Source organism: Schistocerca cancellata, chromosome 1 (assembly GCF_023864275.1).
Source record: "Schistocerca cancellata isolate TAMUIC-IGC-003103 chromosome 1, iqSchCanc2.1, whole genome shotgun sequence".
Lineage (NCBI taxonomy): Eukaryota > Metazoa > Arthropoda > Insecta > Orthoptera > Acrididae > Schistocerca > Schistocerca cancellata.
In genome coordinates this window covers 898177019-898197176 of record NC_064626.1, presented here as the reverse complement: position 1 = coordinate 898197176, position 20158 = coordinate 898177019, and the positions used below count along the sequence as shown (strand labels likewise).

The window sequence follows — 20158 nt, the reverse complement described above, 5'->3', positions numbered from 1 at the left end:
ATTTCTTTAAGTCATGGAAAGCTGCTTCAGCATCTGGACTTCATGGAATTTTACGATTTCCTGTTGTATTTTTACCTGCAAGTAACGTTGTGAGTGGCTCTTGGGCGGCAGCTAATTTAGGTAAGTGACGTCTGTAATAGTTGAGCATGCCCAAAAATCTGCGAAGTCCTTTGTAAGTTGTGGGAAGGGGCATCTGTTGCACTGCTTCAAACCGCTCAGGCAAAGGTGACAGGCCTGCTGCTGAAACCAAATATCCCAGGAACTTAACCTCGCGTTTTCCAAACGTGCACTTTGTTTCGTTAATATTTATGCCATACTCTGTCAGACGGCGGAAAAGCTGCCGCAGATGTTCGACATGCTGATATACAGAACCAGAGAATACTAAAATGTCGTTCATATAACAAAATACGAATGGTAATTCTCGAAGCACCTTATGCATGAATCTTTGCCATGTTTGGGCAGCGTTTCTGAGGCCAAATGGCATAAAATTGTACTCAGACAAACCGAATGGTGTGATAACTGCTGTTTTTTTAATGTCAGATGGAGCCATGGGAATCTGGGAAAATGCTTTGGCGCAATCAGTCACACTAAATATTTTGGCATTGCTAATCGTACTGTTAAAATGAGTCACATTGGGTACTGGGTAGCGGTCGGGAATTGTGCGGGCGTTGAGTGCCCTGTAGTCTCCACATACTCTCCATGGATTGTCTTTTTTACGGACCATGTGAATTGGAGATGCCCATGAACTATCAGACCTACTTACAATACCTGTTTTTAGAAGTCTGTCGAACTCAGCTCGCGCAGCGAGCAGCATCTCTGGAGGCAGACGCCGCGGGCGGAAGGCAACGGGTTGACCTTGTGTCGTGCTGATGTGGTGTTGAGTATTGTGTCTGCATTTCCTGGTTGCGTTGACGGGTTCGGTAAGTGCTGGAAAGTCTTGAAGCAGTTTACGAAAAAGTGATTCCTCCGACAGTGTTCTGATATTGCCTACAGTATACGAATCGTTACGACTGACGGGTGTCCTCTTGCGTGACGCACACGTGTGCGCCCCGCTTAGTTGCGGGTACGAAATCGTATCACAATATCCCGACGCAGATGACGCGGTAGAGGAGCCGGAAACCTTCGTGCGGAAAGACACGGGCACATCGCACTGCACTTGAACCGACGCGGAAGACGCAGTAGGCAATATCTCTTCTGTGGGAACTGTCACCAAACGACGGTTAACTAGGTCGAGCATAAGTCGGTAGTTCCGTAAAAAGTCCGCTCCAATTAAGGACTCGGCACATCAGCAACCACAAAAGTCCATTTTGGATGGAAGTTGGAATTCAGATGTAATGCCAACTGTTTCTCACCATAGGTAGATATTCTGGAATTGTTTACCGCAGTCAGCACATGTTGCGTTGTTGTCGTGAGTATATCACTTCTCTTTCTTGGAAAAACACTGACTTCTGAACCTGTGTCAATCAGAAACTTCTCACCTGAAGAGAGGTCCAACGCGAACAATCGGTGTGGTTGGTTGACTGCAGATACCGTGGCGTTTTCACCTCTTTGAATCACGCTATGACTCGGGCGCCTATGTTGTTGTTGACGAACGTTAGCGCCCTTTAACGCCCGCCTTTTAAGTTTGGGTTAGCTGCAGGGTTGAATACATTGACGGGCAGTGTTATCGAAGCGTCTGTGGTACCAGCACCATTGATCTGTCAAATCTTGTTGCATAGCATTTTTCGTCTTTTCGAACTGCGACTTCGTAGCTGCTGGTGGTGTGAAGTTACTTGCACGTTGAGTTTTGTCACTTGTGCTGCCAGTTGCTGTATGGTGGGTTCGGTCGATGAGCACTGCTGTTGGGAAGTATTATTGCATGTTCCTGGCTCACTGACGTCAGATTCCATCACACTACACGTTCTTGGGCCTCTATCCTGGCTGTAGTTGAATTCGGAACACGCAGAAACGTCGGTTAAGGTGTTTGCGATGGTGTCTGCCTTTTTTGCTAAGACTTGCAATGGTAAGTCTGTTTCTGCTGCAATGACGGCACGGATGTTGGCAGGAAGTTTACGAAGCCATATTAGACGTAAAGACTCTTCAGGTAGGAGTTCCGGGCCGGCTAATGTACGTAAGGCTTTGAGTACTTGTGACGGAGTCTTGTCGCCGAAATCTTCGTATGCGAAAACTTTTTGTAGTCGCAAATCTGGTGACAACGTATAATGCTGTATGAGAGCTTCCGTTAGCACAAAGTAATTTTGTTGCGACAAGGTTTCTTTTACTTCCTCTATCACTTCTAAATTTAGATGTGAAACCACTATATTAAATTTGTCATTGTTGTTAGACACCCCACGCTGCCGAAATATGCACTCAAGACTGCGTAAACCAAAGCTGGGGGCGCATCAACCAGAACGCGGAAAGCTTCACATTTCCGTGTCGCGTGTAGTACTCTCATCTTTTGCGTTAACATCTGTCGTTCCGTTTTGTGGCGAATCAAAGGGCGTGGACCGCGATCCTTGGTCGAACCGACTGTTGTCTTCAATCTTGATTCCACTGCCCCATGCTTTTGTATCTGAATTCATTATTCTTGTCGGTATATATATTTTCTTTATGCTTCTGCTACGATTTTTCGGGGTCACCACTATGGGAGCCTTTATATTTTATGAAGTAACAGCTTTTTCATGAGATGAGAAAACATTTTATTTTCCAAGCACAGATCAAAAACTAACAAGAATAAACAACTCGTAACCAAGCCGACTACGGCAAAGATAAATATCTATCAGCTGCAGCTTTCACCCGCTGTTTTAGGCGCAGTGGATAAATGACGTCGCCACACCCATATATAAAATTCAATAACTTTTTTTTTGAACTGTGTGCGCTTGAAATCGCTTTGTTTAATATACGTTCACACTAAGGATTATCCCGAAGATATACTGAATGAACAAAACGATTTCAAGCATACTCAGTTAAAAAAATTTACTGAAATTTTGTATAGGGATAACGGATAACCAAAGCACCAAAGATTACAAACACATCCATAACATTTCCATAAATACACGACTCGTAGCAACATAAATATCTCTGAGTAAACAACTAGCTATAAAACTTGAATTTCAACTAGTGTCATAATAATAAAAAATGTATTATAATATACATGCAACATCAAATCATCGAACAACTTTAAAACGTTACTGAAAAATTTTAATAGCCGACAACTACGGACAGCGGCGGTAGTTTACTCAGAGTTGACTTACGTCCGTTTACAAAGTCAGGACGTTAGTACAGAATCGAACACAAATAATCTTTATGCAGGCTTAGCATTAGTAAAACCGACAAACGCACGGACAGATTGACAGTAAATTGAGGAAAAAAGATTCTATGAACGTGTATCCTGAAATGAATCGTTGCGACGGTAGACGGCGCTGCGAATGAAAGTTCCTCTGACCAACTGGCGTGTGTTCCTCGTACGTTTCCGGATGTGTGATTGACGTGGCGTACGGAGCAGCAGAATGAACCGACATTCCTGTCAGGAACAAGCCGGGAGGGGTTTGAGTACGGACAAGCAGGTGGAAACGATCGAGAGGCAGCACGGCTATACCAAAAAAAGTACCCTCACAGACATCACGCACATAACACAACATTTCAAGCTCTTTTTTAGGTCCTTTCGGACAGACGAATGTACAGGAAGACGGTGGTTTGCGCGTACACCAGATTTGGAGGCTCTACGAGATATTGAGACGAATTGTAGCGCAAACTCCAGGCAGTGGTGCTCCAGCAGGGTGTAAGCAAAAGTACGATTATGTGTATCCTGCATGACAACCGCTGCTATCCCTGTCACCTGCAACTACTACAAGGGTTATCAGCTGCGGTTTCCCTCCACAGGAAGGATTTTGTCAATGGATTTTTCACCACAGCATCACAATTACGGAATTTTTCATCAATCCTCTTTACTGACGTGTGAACGCGTGCATTGCGTACCCTGGAGGCCACTTTGAACACCTGTTGTGACGTGGATGCGTTACAGCTTTGTACTGTGTTCCCGGACGATATAGTGTCGTTGCAAGCACACCGTCCATTTCCAGAAACATGTTCAAAGGACCTTTCTTCCTCCATTTCCAGTCAGGAATCCGTCCCTGCAGTTTGTCCGTTTTATTATTGGTTACCATGTATACTGTGTAAAATATAGATACATGCAGATGTTTGCAGATGTACTGATGAAGCTAATAAAGCCGAAATAAGCATATGTACAAACGTAAAATATCAAACAGTATACTATCTAACACCTACCCCCATGAACCATGGACCTTGCCGTTGGTGGGGAGGCTTGCGTGCTTCAACGATACAGATAGCCGTACGGTAGGCGCAACCACAATGGAGGGGTATCTGTTGAGAGGCCAGAAAAACGTGTGGTTCCTGGAGAGGGGCAGCAGCCTTTTCAGTACTTGCAGGGGCAACAGTCTGGATGATTGATTGATCTGGCCTTGTAACACTAACCAAAACGCCCTTGCTGTTGTGGTACTGCGAACGGCTGAAAGCAAGGGGAAACTACAGCCGTAATTTTTCCTGAGGGGATGCAGCTTTACTGTATAGTTAAATGATGATGGCATCCACTTGGGTAAAATATTCCGGAGGTAAAATAGTCCCCCATTCGCATCTCCGGGCGGGGACTACTCAGGAGGACGTCGTTATCAGGAGAAAGAAAACTGGCATTCTACGGATCGGAGGGTGGAATGTCAGATCCATTAATCGGGCAGGTAGGTTAGAAAATTTAAAAAGGGAAATGGATAGGTTAAAGTTAGATATAGTGGGAATTAGTGAAGTTCGGTGGCAGGAGGAACAAGACTTCTGGTATGGTGAATACAAGGTTATAAATAAAAAATCAAATAGGTGTAATGCAGGAGTAGGTTTAATAATGAATAAAAAAATAGGAGTGAGGGTAAGCTACTACAAACAGCACAGTGAACGTATTATAGTGGCCAAGATAAACACGAAGCCCATGCCTACTACAGTAGTACAAGTTTATATGCCAATTGGCTCGGCAGATGATGAAGAAATTGAAGAAATGTAGGATGAGATAAAAGAAATTATTCAGGTAGTGAAGGGAGACGAAAATTTAATAGTCATGGGTGACTGGAATTCGACAGTAGGAAAAGAGAGAGAAGGAAACATAGTAGGTGAATATGGATTGGGGCTAAGAAATGAAAGAGGAAGCCGTCTGTTAGAATTTTGCACAGAGCATAACTTAATCATAGCTAACACTTGGTTCAAGAATCATAAAAGAAGGTTGTATACATGGAAGAATCCTGGAGATACTAAAAGGTATCAGATTGATTCTATAATGGTAAGACAGAGGTTCAGAAACCAGGATTTAAATTGTAGGACATTTCTAGGGACAGATGTGGACTCTGACCACAATCTATTGGTTATGAACTGTAGATTAAAACTGAAGAAATTGCAAAAAGGTGGGAATTTAAGGAGATGGGACCTGGATAAACTGACTAAACCAGAGGTTGTACAGAGTTTCAGGGAGAGCATAAGGGAACAATTGACAGGAATGGGGGAAAGAAATACAGTAGAAGAAGAATGGGTAGCTTTGAGGGATGAAGTAGTGAAGGCAGCAGAGGATCAAGTAGGTAAAAAGACGAGGGCTACTAGAAATCCTTCGGTAACAGAAGAAATATTGAATTTAATTTATGAAAGGAGAAAATATAAAAATGCAGTAAATGAAGCAGGCAAAAAGGAATACAAACGTATCAAAAATGCGATCGACAGGAAGTGCAAAATGGCTAAGCAGGAATGGCTAGAGGACAAATGTAAGGATGTAGAGGCTTATCTCACTAGGGGTAAGATAGATACAGCCTACAGGAAAATTAAAGAGACCTTTGGAGAAAAGAGAGCCACTTGTATGAATATCAAGAGCTCAGATGGAAACCCAGTTCTAAGCAAAGAGGGGAAAGCAGAAAGGTGGAAGGAGTATATAGAGGGTCTATACAAGGGCGATGAACTTGAGGACAATATTATGGAAATGGAAGAGGATGTAGATGAAGATGAAATGGGAGATACGATACTGCGTGAAGAGTTTGACAGAGCACTGAAATATCTGAGTCGAAACAAGGCCCCGGGAGTAGACAACATTCCATTAGAACTACTGACGGCCTTGGGAGAGCCAGTCCTGACAAAACTCTACCATCTGGTGAACAAGATGTACGAGACAGACTTCTAGAAGAATATAATAATTCCAATCCCAAAGAAAGCAGGTGTTGACAGATGTGAAAATTACCCAACTATCAGTTTAATAAGCCACGGCTGCAATATACTAACGCGAGTTCTTTACAGACGAATGGAAAAACTGGTAGAAACCGACCTCGGGGAAGATCAGTTTGCATTCCGCAGAAATGTTGGAACACGTGAGGCAATATTGACCTTACGACTTATCTTAGAAGAAAAATTAAGGAAAGGCAAACCTACGTTTCTAGCATTTGTAGACTTAGAGAAAGCTTTTGACAATGTGGACTGGAATAATCTATTTCAAATTCTAATGGTGGCAGGGTAAAATACAGGGAGCGAAAGGCTATTTACAATTTGTACAGAAACCAGATGGCAGTTATAAGAGTCGAAGGACATGAAAGGGAAGCAGTGGTTGGGAAGTGAGTGAGACAGGGTTGTAGCCTGTCCCCGATGTTATTCAATCTGTATAATGAGCAAGCAGTAAAGGAAACGAAAGAAAAATTTGGCGTAGGTATTAAAATCCATGGAGAAGAAATAAAAACTTTGAGGTTCGCCGATGACATTGTAATTCTGTCAGAGACGGCAAAGGACTTGTAAGAGCAGTTGAACGGAATGGACAGTAACTTGACATACAGTGCTCACTTTTTCGTCTCTGTATTTGCCCCAGATGCACGACCCCCACAATACTCCAAACTAAATTGTACCACCTGATGACGATTCGTCAGACGATTCGATACCGGTCATGAATAAATAAAAATTGAAGAAAAAACGCCGATTGGTTGCAATAATTCCTGAAATCTTATCTAAATCATTTTGCAATTCGTTTTGGTCATCTGATGACTTTACAAGACCGTAAATGACAGCATCATCTGCAATCAGTCTAAGACGGATACTCAGATTGTCTCCTATGTCGTTAATATAGATCAGGAACAATAGGGAGCCTATAACAGTTCCTTGGGGAACACGGGATATTACTTCTGTTCTACTCGATGACTTTCCATCTATTACTACGAACTGTGACAGGAGATCAGGAATACAGTCGCTCAACTGAGACGATTTTCCATAGGCAAGCAGTTTTGTTAGAACACGCTTTTGTCTACATCTACATGGATACTCTGCAAATCACATTTAAGTGCCTGGCAGAGGGTTGATCGAACCACCTTCACAATTCTTTATTATTCCAATCTCGTATAGTGAGCGGAAAGAATGATCAGCTATATCTTTCCGTACAAACTCTGATTTCCCTTATTTTATCGTGGTGATCGTTCTTCCCTATGTAGGTCGGTGTCAACAAAATATTTTTGCATTCGGAGGAGAAAGTTGGTGATAGGAATTTCGTGAGAAGATTCCGTCGCAACGAAAAACGCCTTTCTTTTAACGTCTTCCAGCCAAAATCCTGTATCATTTCTGTGACACTCTCTCCCATATTTCGCGATAAAGCAAAACGTGCTGCATTTCTTTGAACTTTTTTGATGTACTCCGTCAGTCCTATCTGGTAAGGATCCCACACCGCGCAGCAGTATTGTAAAAGAGGACGGACAAGCGTAGTGTAGGCAGTCGTCTTAGAAGGTCTGTTACATTTTCTAAGTGTCTCCCAATAAAACGAAGTCTTTGGTTAGCCTTTCCCACAACATTTTCCATGTGTTCCTTCCAATTTAAGTTGTTCGAAATTGTCATACCTAGATATTTAGTTGAATTTACGGCTTCTAGATAAGACTGATTTATCGTGTAACTGAAGTTTAACGAGTTCCTTTTAGCACTAATCGACTTGTGATCGACGTCATTAAAAATAAAACAACGATAATGGAACGTAATCGAAGTAAATAAGATTATGCTTGGCAAATTAGATTACGACAGCAAAATAACTGGCGGTGGTCGAAGAAGACTAGTGATAACAAGAAAAGGGTTTTTGAAAAAGGGAACTTTGTTCAACGTGTAATACGAATTTAATTACTTTCCTCTGTGGATGTACCTTAAGTCGGCGGTCGTGCTGGGAGCGGTCGGAGGCGGCGCCGGAGGCGAGCCCGGAGCCGGGGGCGGCGGCGGCGGGGGGCGCGGCGACGCCGGAGCCGTCGCCGATGCGCGGCTGTCCGCTGAGGTGGCTGCTGCGGATGGCGACGAGCTGGCCGCGCGGCTGCCGCACGGCGATGAGCGCGTGCTGGCCCGGCGGCGCCTCGTGCTGGCGCACGGCGTAGTAGCAGGTGGCGTTGCGCGGGTACACGCCCGGCCAGTTGGGCGACTGCAGCCGGCACGGCCGGCGCGAGCACTCGCTGAACAGCCGCGAGCACGACGTGCCCGCCATCAGCTCGCCCAGGTGGAAGCCCGCCTCCGGCTCCCCGGCGCCGCCCTCGCTCTCGTTGTGCCGGCCCGGGCCTGCGGGCGTCGACACCGGCACTTCAGAGTGGCGTCACAAGAAAATATTTTTTATTTTAGGGACTGAAGACCTAAGACGTCAACATCGTACACGAAATCGTCTTTATTTGATAGATTAGCACTTTCAGCTAACTCTGTAGTCGTCCTCAGATAATAAAACATTATTGATTGGAATGAAATGATAATTAAATCAAGATCCTAAGCTGTCGACAGGTGTTGGTATGCATCAACGGGAACAGTTGATAATGTGTGCCCCGACCGGGACTCGAACCCGGGATCTCCTGCTTACATGGCAGACGCTCTATCCAACTGACCCACCGAGGGCAAAGAGAATAGTGCGATTCCAGGGATTTATCCCTTGCACGCTCCCCGTGAGACCCACATTCCTAACTTAACGTCCTCACACTACATTCGTTGTGCCCCTGCCCACTACACTCATTACTCGCGGCACACAATCTTACCGAGTCCCGTAAGAGTTTCCCGGCCGTGGTGGCCGAGAGGTTCTAAGCGCTGCAGTCCGGAACCGCGGGACTGCTACGGTCGCAGGTTCGAATCCTGCCTCGGGCATGGATGTGTGTGATGTTCTTAGGTTAGTTAGGTTCAAGTAGTTCTAAGTTCTAGGTGACTGACGACCTTAGAACTTAGGTCCCATAGTGCTCAGAGACATTTGAACCATTTTTTGAATCCGTAAGAGTTCGGGCAATGAGTGTGCATTCAGCACAGAAGAAGAAGGTCAAAGGCCGATTAGCCTTAACTATATGAAGATGGTATCTGTTCTTTCGGACATGCCCGAAAGAACAGATACCATTATCATATTCTTTATGAGTGTTGCAGCCATTACGGCTTCACACGTCGTCAACATATTCCTTAAGGAATGTTTTACGATCTAAAGACAGATAGATACTTGGCTGAAACTAGTAATTCATCCAAATAAGCAACATTTCATGTGTGGTCTTAACGTCATGGATTTTCAATCCCTAACATAAATAAAAGATTTACGACAGATCGCTTGTCTCCTGGCTCATAACGTCAACAAATCTGATCAAAACAAGACACTGTTCCATGTTGCGATGCAGCAGAAAACTGAGTTAACAGAGTATTTCAGGAACAAAATCTTTAACATATCTTGGTGAGTGACCATGTCATCTGTAATAAAACTGCTGCTTTCAAATGGTTCAAATGGCTCTGAGCACTATGGGACTTAACATCTGAGGTCATCAGTCCCCTAGAACTTAGAACTACTTAAACCTAACTGACCTAAGGACATCACACACATCCATACCCGAGGCAGGATTCGAACCTGCGACCGTAGCAGTTGCGCGGTTCCGGACTGAAGCGCCTAGAACCGCTCGGCCACCGCGGCCGGCTCTGCTGCTACTGCAAACAGGTGACTGTTGATAAAGTCTGCTCGCAGTAGCAGCCGAAACGTTGGTGTATCAGTTATACAAGGTGCTTAAGAAAAAGCGTTACATATACCTACAGGACGACTGGTCAAAACTAGAATAAAAGTTCATACAACGAAGTCAGGAAACCAATACCGGTTGAGATACGGGCTGTTGATTACCTGTTGTTCGTAGCATGCATTTTATTTACAGATGAGGCAGAATTTACAAGAGAGGACATAGTAAATTACCACAATACCAATACGTGGGCAGATGCAAATCAATCGTAGACGTCAGGCAGCATGATCGTTTAGGTACCAGTGTATAGGCAGGAACTTCGCTTTCTAACAGAGAGATGGTTTAAAATGGTTCAAAACTCTCTGAGCACTATGGAACTTAACATCTGATGTCATCAGTCCCCTAGAAGTTAGAACTACTTAAACCTAACTAACCTAAGGACATCACAGACATCCATGCCCGGGACAGGATTCGAACCTACGACCGTAGCGGTAGCGCCGTTCGAGATTGAAGCGCCTACAACCGCTCGGCTACACCGACCGGCAACAGAGAGATGGGAATGAGAGGAGAGACTGGTCTATATGTCTACAGGTATTGGTTTGCAGACACGGGAACTCCTCTTCTAGTTTCGACCAATACTACCTACTTCAGGAATGTTACACCTTTTTCTTAAACACCTTGTATATTACGTGGTCAAACACCTAAAATGATTTTACTGAAGTGGAGTTCAGTCGTCGGTCTACGCTCTAGTATCTTGAACAGTTCTTGATGGGTAGAGGCCGGCCGGAGTGGCCGTGCGTTTCTGGGCGCTACAGTCTGGAACCGCGAGACCGCTACGGTCGCAGGTTCGAATCCTGCCTCGGGCATGGATGTTTGTGATGTCCTTAGGTTACTTAGGTTTAAGTAGTTCTAAGTTCTAGAGGACTGATGACCTCAGAAGTTGAGTCCCATGGTGCTCAGAGCCATTTGAACCATTTGATGGGTAGAGTTTCGACAGCAGATAAATTCAGTTTAAAGTGTAGATGCATCCAATTTTACGCCTACAAAGTTAACGAGGATGCTAGAGTTAGTAACAACAAAATATTTAAACTTGAGGAAAATAACAAACAAACACAAGTTAACACATATAACATACATCAATTTTTAACCTTTCAAAACTTTGACCAATCTAATTCTCGCTGGTATCGATTTCACTGATGCTGAAGTAAGTTATTTAAACAAGCTGTAATATATTTATCCTAGCCGCTACCGTCACCCCGTCCGCTACCTACTGTGGATACCACAGTTGGTTTTTGTTACTCGGGATAAGGTGGGTGTTGTCGATCATAGAGATCCTATATCAGCATTTGTGTAATCGTTCTAAATGTATTGTGGGCGAGCATTGCTATGCTTATTTCACCGGCGGGCAATTTAGTGCAATTGGCATATTTCATCACCTACTGTAAATTAAAAGCTCCTGTATAAAAACAGGTCTTTATTGAAAAGTGCTACTAGCTGGAGCACAAAATGACCGATGGAAACTCTCGAATTCGGTTCCTGAGGCTAAACTGCTGAATCAACGGTAAAAGGAATTTCTAGGAGCTGCTTGATATTCACTATGTCGAAAAAAGAATTGTCTGACAGTCTTCGAAGGTCGTGGGAGGCAGGGAAAACGTGCAACTATCCGACAGTGTGTTCAAGTGCTCGAGAGTGGAATTGTGATTGAGGCATTTCAGGTTTCTTGCCGATCCTTCCGATTTAGTAGCGCGAGTACGTGGTCCGTAGGTAGAGGCCTATCAGATCGCTGGGCCAGTAGCTAACGAGAAGTGGTGGACTTGGTGAGGTTTAAATGAAGCCAACAAAATCCATTTGTTTGGCGGAAATTTGAAATAAGGCGTTTTGTGGACCTTCTGATCAATTGGCTTTGTACTGTACTCCCGGGTTTTCATTGTGCAGATTATCGGAAAAGCTGATAAAACCCTGGCGGAAGGCTATGTACGAACTGTTGCCGGTGTATATTTTCCAGTCCAGCTTTCTTTCTTAAAGTAGATATGGGCCTTAATTAATGAATTTCGAGTAGGGACAGATTAATGAAAGGTTAGTGACTCATTTTTAGACTGACTTAATAGAGTAGCCGTTTAGTAAGCTAATGTACATCTGTGAATAAACGCAGAGCAATATGTCATCTAATTTGTTTTAGGTGACACACATCGCTAAGAATGTGTGGATTCTGGCCACTACAGCAGTGGTATTTATGATATGCCGTGGAATCTCCGAGGACGGATGAAAGAAGTGGCTCGAGTTGTCTGAAAATTAACAGGATTTTACTTGCCTTTTTGTAATTTAATGACATAATTATCGATAATAATGGTCACATAGGTCTAAATCGGCTGGTTGTCATAGACTAATAAATACGGCTGAATTAAGGATAGTGAGATATGATTTGTATTATACATCCAGCCGGTTGCAACAAGATTTAATTTGATTTGGTTTCGACACGACTATGGATGTCTTCATCAGAAAAACCAGAAACAATTAAATGGATGAAAACAGCTTTACGAGCAATGTGCTTTCGTCATATAAAGTAACTTCTTAAATTCATATTTAAAACCATATAAAAATTACAGGTACTGGAACTGATACAACAATGGTCAGTAAAACAGTATAAAGTAAAATTGTATAACAATATAACAATGGTCATTAAAACTTATATCTACATGACGTAGCATACTGTACGCCACTGAGGGTTGTAAGAGGAAACAAGCTCTGGAGATGGCATCGTCTGATGAAGACACCCATGTTAGATGGCGAAACCAGGTCAAGTTAAACCTTATTGCGACCGGTTGCATATTCTTGTACGGTTGCTGGCTCACAGCCATGCTTAGAACTGTAAGATAATGCGATAATGTATAACACAGCAGTCGGACAGGTAAGAAGAAATGCCGTGGGTAAAAGGTACAGTGGAACCAACGAATTTTTTCTTCACTCAAAGGAAGCCGAATTCATGAAATTAAACTAGGACTTTGTAATACTTCACTACTGAGAGCTGGGGACTCGAAGGGACAATTGTGCTGCAGCTGGTACGCGATACTTCCCCAAAAGTCAGACAGGGACTTGTTTACTGAAGTGTTTGCTTCCCCTGGAAAGGGTTGCCTCAGTTAACGTCTGAATGAAGACAAGTGGGACTCCGCAGAATCACAAGCACCTGTGTACACTTGAGCAAAGCACAGGCATTCCCACAACGAACAAGCGGGCTTGTTGTTGGGTGACTGCTTTCTTGAAAACTCAGGAATGCAGACAAAGACTTGAAGGAATATCCTAAGGAGTTGTCCACACTGAGAATTACCTCAACACGGAGCATCTGAGAACGAGATGGGAGTTCCTGGGTTACATGCCATCGACAGGAACTTCAGACATACAGTGAGCAGAGGCTGGGAGGAGTGGTTACGCAATGGCCATCAGTTATTGGGTGGGATTGCAATTGAACCCATCAGTGACAAAGACGAGATGATGAAAAATTTGGTGTCAAGGAGGACAGAGTGAGCGAGAGAAGTAAAAATAATCTACCAAGCAGGAGCAGCTAAGGGGAGACAGGTATCAGAGTAGCAGCTGAAATCGATATATAATAAACAGATTAAAAATTTACGAGTGATACTACCCTTCCTCCTATCTTGATTAGCAGAGAGTCAGCTGTGAATAAACAGACAGTGAGCAGTCGAGCAGTCAAGCAGTCAGCAAGTTAGCACCGAATAGAGAGAGAGGGCTTGGACAGGAGGTGAGAGACGTGAGTTTTTCTCTAAGCATGCCAACCTATTGTCGACGCAGTCTTCAGACTTTGAGTTAGATCCCTGCAGCCGCGCTGTGTAGCTGCGCGGTCTTCGGCGCCTTGCCATGGTTCGCGCGGAAACCCCCGTCGGAGGTTCGAGTCTTCCCTCGGGCATGGATGTGTTTCTTGTCCTTAGCTTAAGTTAGGGTAAGTAAGTTAAGTGATGTGTAAGCCTAGGGGCATCAGCAGTTTGGTCCCATAGGAACTTACCACAAATTTCCATAATTTCCAAGATCCCTGCATTAATTCTGATGTGTGTTACACTTTGTGACATACTTATTTCCTACGCCATATTGAATATGCATCCTAAGCAGCCCAATGCACGAATCTTTAAGCATACGACTGAATTTCCTTATTTGATCTGCCTCTATGAGATAATCACCAAAGACATTACTCGCTGAGGGTGCAAGCACGGCAACACCGCATCGGCTGCGGAGCGTTGTCAGCCAGTGAAGAAGAAGAAACGAGTTACGCTGTCCAGTGCATCAACGAAAAGATGATGTGAAGATGAAAGCCGCCAGCTGTGAACCAGGTACAACGCGTCACGCCAACATCGCGTCTTCGTCACACTCCTTAGTGCGAAATTGTATCTGTTCAGAGGTGAGAAGAGATATTTCGTCTCCCTCCCCCCCTCCCAACCCCACCACACTTGAAACATATCTCGGCCTTCAGATTTATATTTGTACTGTTGATATAATAATAAACGTACATGTTTCCCTGTTTTAATTCTGTAATTAATTTGTCTTCTCTTCGGCCTGATTTGCGTATCCTTTTTATTTTACTACATTTTGGCGCCCAGTGTGGGACGACCTTATTGGCATATTAATTTATCTGCAAAAATAAATTTCAGAGCATATAATGTGAGACGACCTCAATTTTCAAGCACTACACGTTTCATCAGAATGAGTAAATGTGCAAATACCACGACGAGAAAAAGGTAGAAATTTGAGTTCACACGGAGGTTTATCGTCGCCATTCGCGGCAGGAGCAGGGAGTGGAAAGTGCCAGAAGTATCCTCCAGCGTACAGCGTAAGGTGGCTTGCGAAATTTAAATGTACGACATATTTATGAACGTGAAGATTATAAAAAAACGGAACAATCGTGTTACCGAAAATCATTGTAGGGTTTCATTACACAAATGGATAAGCAACTATCTCGAATGTTTTAAATACTCTTTTTCTGTGGTAAAAGGCAGAATTTGGAAGAAAATGTAATAAATTCTTTGAGACCAACTTGGTGTCAGAGATGCAAGAAAATAAGGAAAGCCAGAGGCTTGGCTCTAGTGGAGAAACGCGAAGATGAATGGGAACGTTTCTATTGTCTTTGCTGACACGTAAAACTTTCGACTCTGTTTAATGTCAGCTTATGCTCAGTTTGTTGAAAATATGTGGGACTCGTATGAAAAGATGGGAGATTTACTTCTCAGATTTAAAGAAACAAACGATTGTGAGCAGGGATCCAGAGTTACGAAATGTGTGGAACAGGACTACAGAAATTCACTGCCTCTTTTTATTAATCAGTCTCAGGAAGTGACACTGGGGAACGTTACACAGGGGACACTAGGTATTAGGAGGAACGGCAGTAGAAGACAAATTTTCGTAGGCGGTAGTGTGATCCTAATCTCTCCATTGTTGTTGACTATGGGATATCGGCGGTACACAGCCGCAAAGTGTTTTATTGTGTGAAATGTTAAGACGTCCACAGAGTACGCTTTCCTGACACATAATATTCTTACAACATACATGTGTGCTGTAAACAAAGTAAAAAATAGCATACCTTTGCATGATTGATTTCGCTTGGTAAAGCGATTTGGGAAGGATACCGACGGTCACTGGCTATTCGTGTACCGACATATTTAATTGAATATATGTAAATTGTTTTACGGACACATGTGATAATAGGTGTATTCCAAAATCGATCATGTATGATGTATGATTAATTAACATAAAAAGGTTTAGTCTGAGGAAATCTGTGATCTTGCACATAATAAGAAAAAAATCTTAGCAGACGTCATTAAAATAACTAACCATTATTATATGTGACTGAGCAATGTCTTATTGATAATAACAGAGTCACTGAAATGAAAGAAGTAATAAATACATTTAGACACAATATGCTGAACACAAATATAAAACCGTTTTATAACCTGACCTTTCGCTAACGCACGCTTGTGCTGTGGCGCTCGACTCTGGGGGTAAACAGGTTCGAATCCTGGTGGTGGAAAAAGTTTCACTGGCAACATTTGCCGGCAAGGGGTGGAGAGGTGGTGACGTAAAGTTGCTGATGACCAGACATTGCGCCAATGTCATGGTTTAAACACCAAACCAGTCCGCAGTGTCACGTGAAGTGAGGGCAGTGACACAGTTAACGATGATCTGTCCACCGAATGGGAACGTTAAGCTCTGCGGCCCCCTCTGTGCTATTCGCGAAGTGTTTGCTGTATGCCGGCACTGGGGTTCAACCTCTCCCTTCTCTCATCAACATGAAAATCATCATCGTCATCATCATCATCATACAACACAAACATTACACTACACTCCACACATACCCACAAACAATACATACATGTAGTATTACAAATATTGTAACGGAGCGTGTTATAAACAAATAAAAAAATCTGACCGTCAATGATGACCGCGCACGTGGTGCATTGTGTCAGTGCGATAGCAATCTGGGAGCCAAAAATGTCGAACGACGTTGTGAACAAGCAGCATGTTGATTCGTGCTGTCGAGATCGAATAACAAATCAGGAGGTATTGAATTGAACCAGGGGAAAAAGATATTTATTCCACAACTTGACTTAAAAAAGGAATAGGTTGATAGGACATATCCTGTGGCACAAGGAAATGTCACTTTGGTAATGAAGTGAGAGAAGAGTGAGAGAAGGTCGCTAAAAATTGCAGAGGAAGACCAAGGGATGAATACAATTGGTAGGTTCAAATGGATGTAGGTTACAGCAGTTACGCAGAGACGAAGAGACCTACGCTGGATAGACTACTGTGAGGAGTTACATCAGACCGGTTTTATGACTGAAGATCGTAACAACGACAACAAATAAAAAAACTTTTAAAAATGGTATCCTCATTGTACGAGGGCGTGCTGAGAAGTAGTGGCACCGAGTTTTTTTATGCGGAAACTCTTAAATCTTGTTAGAAAAACTAGCGTTATTAAATTTTTACAACTTCATTCTTTATGTGTACATATTTATTTGACAACAGGCACCGCGGCGATGAACACATTTCTTCCAATGAGGGACCCCTTTGTTTATAGAGTCACTGTACAATGTTTGGCTTCGTTGACGGCGCCATAAGCTCATTTCTGCTTGCAACGGTTTGTGGGGAAGTAGAACCACTGGCTCTATCCACCAATAATATCGCTGCCCTATCGCAGCAAGAACAACTGTATCTTCGCTAGGCCAGTTCTCTTTAGTACGCGCTCTACGATACACGCATTGGTTTACGCTACGAGAACAGAAGTATTCACAGTAAGTGACGGGAGTGCGGGGGATTATTTATCGTCGTAATTACCACGCCCCCTTCCCACTACCTACAGCTTCATCACTATCAACTTGAAGTCTTCGAAGGTGTTCTTTAAGTTTTGGAAACAGATGAAAATCAGATTGGGTGAAGTCGATACTGTATGGAGGATGGTCGGTGACAGTGAACACAAAGCCGGCCTGTTGCAGTTGTCGCAGCGATCATGTGTGATCTGGCACTGTCAAGTCGAAGGAGAGGATACTCCATGTGCGGATGAACTCTTCACATTCGAAAATAGACTACAGCACGGGGTTGCTCACGCACCGACGTAGCTATGTTACACATCTCTATGTCAAGCGCTACGATTCGGAGCTCTCTAGCGGCAGAGCGCTGCAGATACGTAGATATGAAGAATAATGATGTAGAATGTTAATAAAGTTTGTTTTATTTGAAAAGCTTTAAGAGATTTCACATAAAAATTCGAAATCACAATCTCTCAGCATGCCTGTCTTGGCATTGATAATGAAAACGTCAGGTGTGGTCTACAAACTATGGCATCAGTTGTTTATAGTTGTTGGTTAAATTCACGGGTGCCGCAGACCGAGTGAGCGTATGGTTCACGACGAAGGTGAGCTGATGAAAGAGGAGACCATATTCTCACCTTCATGTAAACTAGATTTTATATGCACTTAAAATAACGGAATATTGCAGTAGAAGAATGTATCGTTCTATAAGGAAACGAATTTAAAGTTACGATTAAAGTTATCTGTCGGTGACAACTGTTTGGAATGACAGCTACTACCGTCTCTTATTCCTGTCAGAATTCGTCAGTAAACGTGACTTCCGCACGTTTATTTCCTCCGGCATTGCAGCGAATGATTTCGTGAAGCATAGCGTGTGAGTTGCGTCAATTGCCTTATAAAGGAGAGGAAATGAAGTAAGCCAAGGAGTCCTTTGAAAACCATGTTTACTGCAACTATCAAAAAGCGATAAGGACTAAAACAACTAGTAGGTCACGAAATGAAGTATGTTAAAGAACAGTGTCGAGAATCTATTCATGTGAACCACACTAGTGGTTATCTGCTGTCTTTGACAGTTCTAAACACCTATTCATTGTTAGGATATTTTGTATTATTTATGGATTTGAAACGATCCAGACCCATAACTCGTGCTCGTTTCCGTCTTTACAAGCCGAAGCATAGTAGGAACACTGATCTACGATACACAGAATTCTGTACAACGTGCACTAAACTGTTAAACACATAAAAAATGTGACGAAGCAATTTACTAATTGCAGATCAACGAACATAGGAGATCACGAACTGTTGCTAAACGTTCACTCTTTCCTGTCGTAAACACTAACACAGCTGGTTTGCGGAACCGGCCGGCAGTAGGCGAAAATATAGGCAATAGAGTGGCCAAACGCCACAAGAAATTGCTTTAATGCTTATCATTGCTGACGACTCTGAGTATCCGCAATGAAATACAAGCTAACATTTACTGTCCTACGTCTTATATAGCAAACAGTGTTAAGACTGTTTTCGAAAGAGAACAGGATTAAAAATAGCGTGAAATAGTTTTCTCCAAATCATTGCGTGACCGCCAAAAGTGTTTAAGAATCCTTGAGTAGACAAATATTTTTACCCATATATAAATCCAAACGTGAGGTACCGATACCAAGATACAGTATCTATAGAGAGTCAAGAGCCTTGTCTCACGAGATTAATTTATTACTCCCGGACGTGGCCACATCATTCCAATTCCGAGAAGTAGCCGAGAAAGTCAAAACGAAATTAAATGATCACATTCTGTTAATTCTTTCAGAGATACATTTTGGTCTTACGTATTCTTCTCTAGTGTCTTTCACATCGGTAAAGATCTGTCATTTTTTCTTTCAAGACATTGATGAAACGAAGAAAAATAAATTTTTCAGCACTGAAGTAATCGCAACTTTTTCTTTACATGGGATTTGGTAGAAACATTAAAATGAGAACACTCTCTGCCTCTTAATTTCCACGAGGCTTACAAATTACATATATTGGAGGGTAATTTAAGTTTTTCCTGGCAAATAAATAGCTTGATATTAATTTCCACATACGAGGCGTTGTGATCGTTAATGACAGTTCACATGTTTACAAATTAGGCAATCACAAATCGGTATCGATGGAACGAACAGTAAACGTTCTTAGCGCAATATGCAAGCAGATGAGTGCCGAGTTAATTAATGAGCCGTGTATTAACAGCAAATATGGGCAGCTTGTGTAACTCGTTGACTAACGCACTGGAGAATAATTTTGTTGATGGAAGTGTGTGATCAAATTACGGAACGCTGTTTCACGTAATCTACCACTGATCGTTTGCACAAAACAACTTGAGACGAGCCTTGCTGATTGACAAAGTAAGCCGAAGTAGTACCGAAAAAAGCACTGCCCGGAATTTGCTGGTTTTCTTACATTTGCAGAGACTACTAGTTTGATAGTCAGTAGAGCATTTTGCTTCTGTAGCACGTCCAACACACACGCAAACGATTGACTGCAGTCGACTGCGGGTAGTTAACCGTTTGCAGTTAGAACTTAATCGCTACTTTGATGTCTAATTTGTGAGCTTCTACCATCTAACTTTAATTGTAACGGTTTGAAATCCGAGATTTTACTTTTGTTTCATCCTTATCTTCTCAATATTTATTAATTACGAATAAAGAATTCGATGCAGCACTGTGGACCATCTACAGATTATTATCAACGGAACGACGAAACAAATATCACTTAGCACTACCTACATCTACATCTATGTAGATATTCCGCACGGTACCTTGTGCTAGTAATGTCCTTTCCAGTACCACTCGCAAATAGAGCGAGGGAAAAACGACTGTCCATATGCCTACATATGACGACTAA

General features: G+C 42.8%; 1 protein-coding gene and 1 non-coding gene across 2 annotated transcripts in view; both read right to left on the bottom strand.

The window, feature by feature from the left end:
• LOC126112383 (uncharacterized) overlaps positions 1 to 20158 on the bottom strand; it is a 515907-nt gene that overhangs the window by 199724 nt on the left and 296025 nt on the right. The window contains exons 5-6 of the mRNA XM_049915011.1: positions 8292 to 8580; positions 4284 to 4310 (exon numbers count right to left, since the gene is read on the bottom strand). Coding sequence (XP_049770968.1) covers positions 4284 to 4310; positions 8292 to 8580 — 316 coding nt within the window. The remainder of the gene's footprint in view (positions 1 to 4283; positions 4311 to 8291; positions 8581 to 20158) is intronic.
• On the bottom strand, positions 8831 to 8905 carry Trnat-ugu (transfer RNA threonine (anticodon UGU)). The gene has a single exon. It is a non-coding gene; the product is annotated as a tRNA-Thr (tRNA).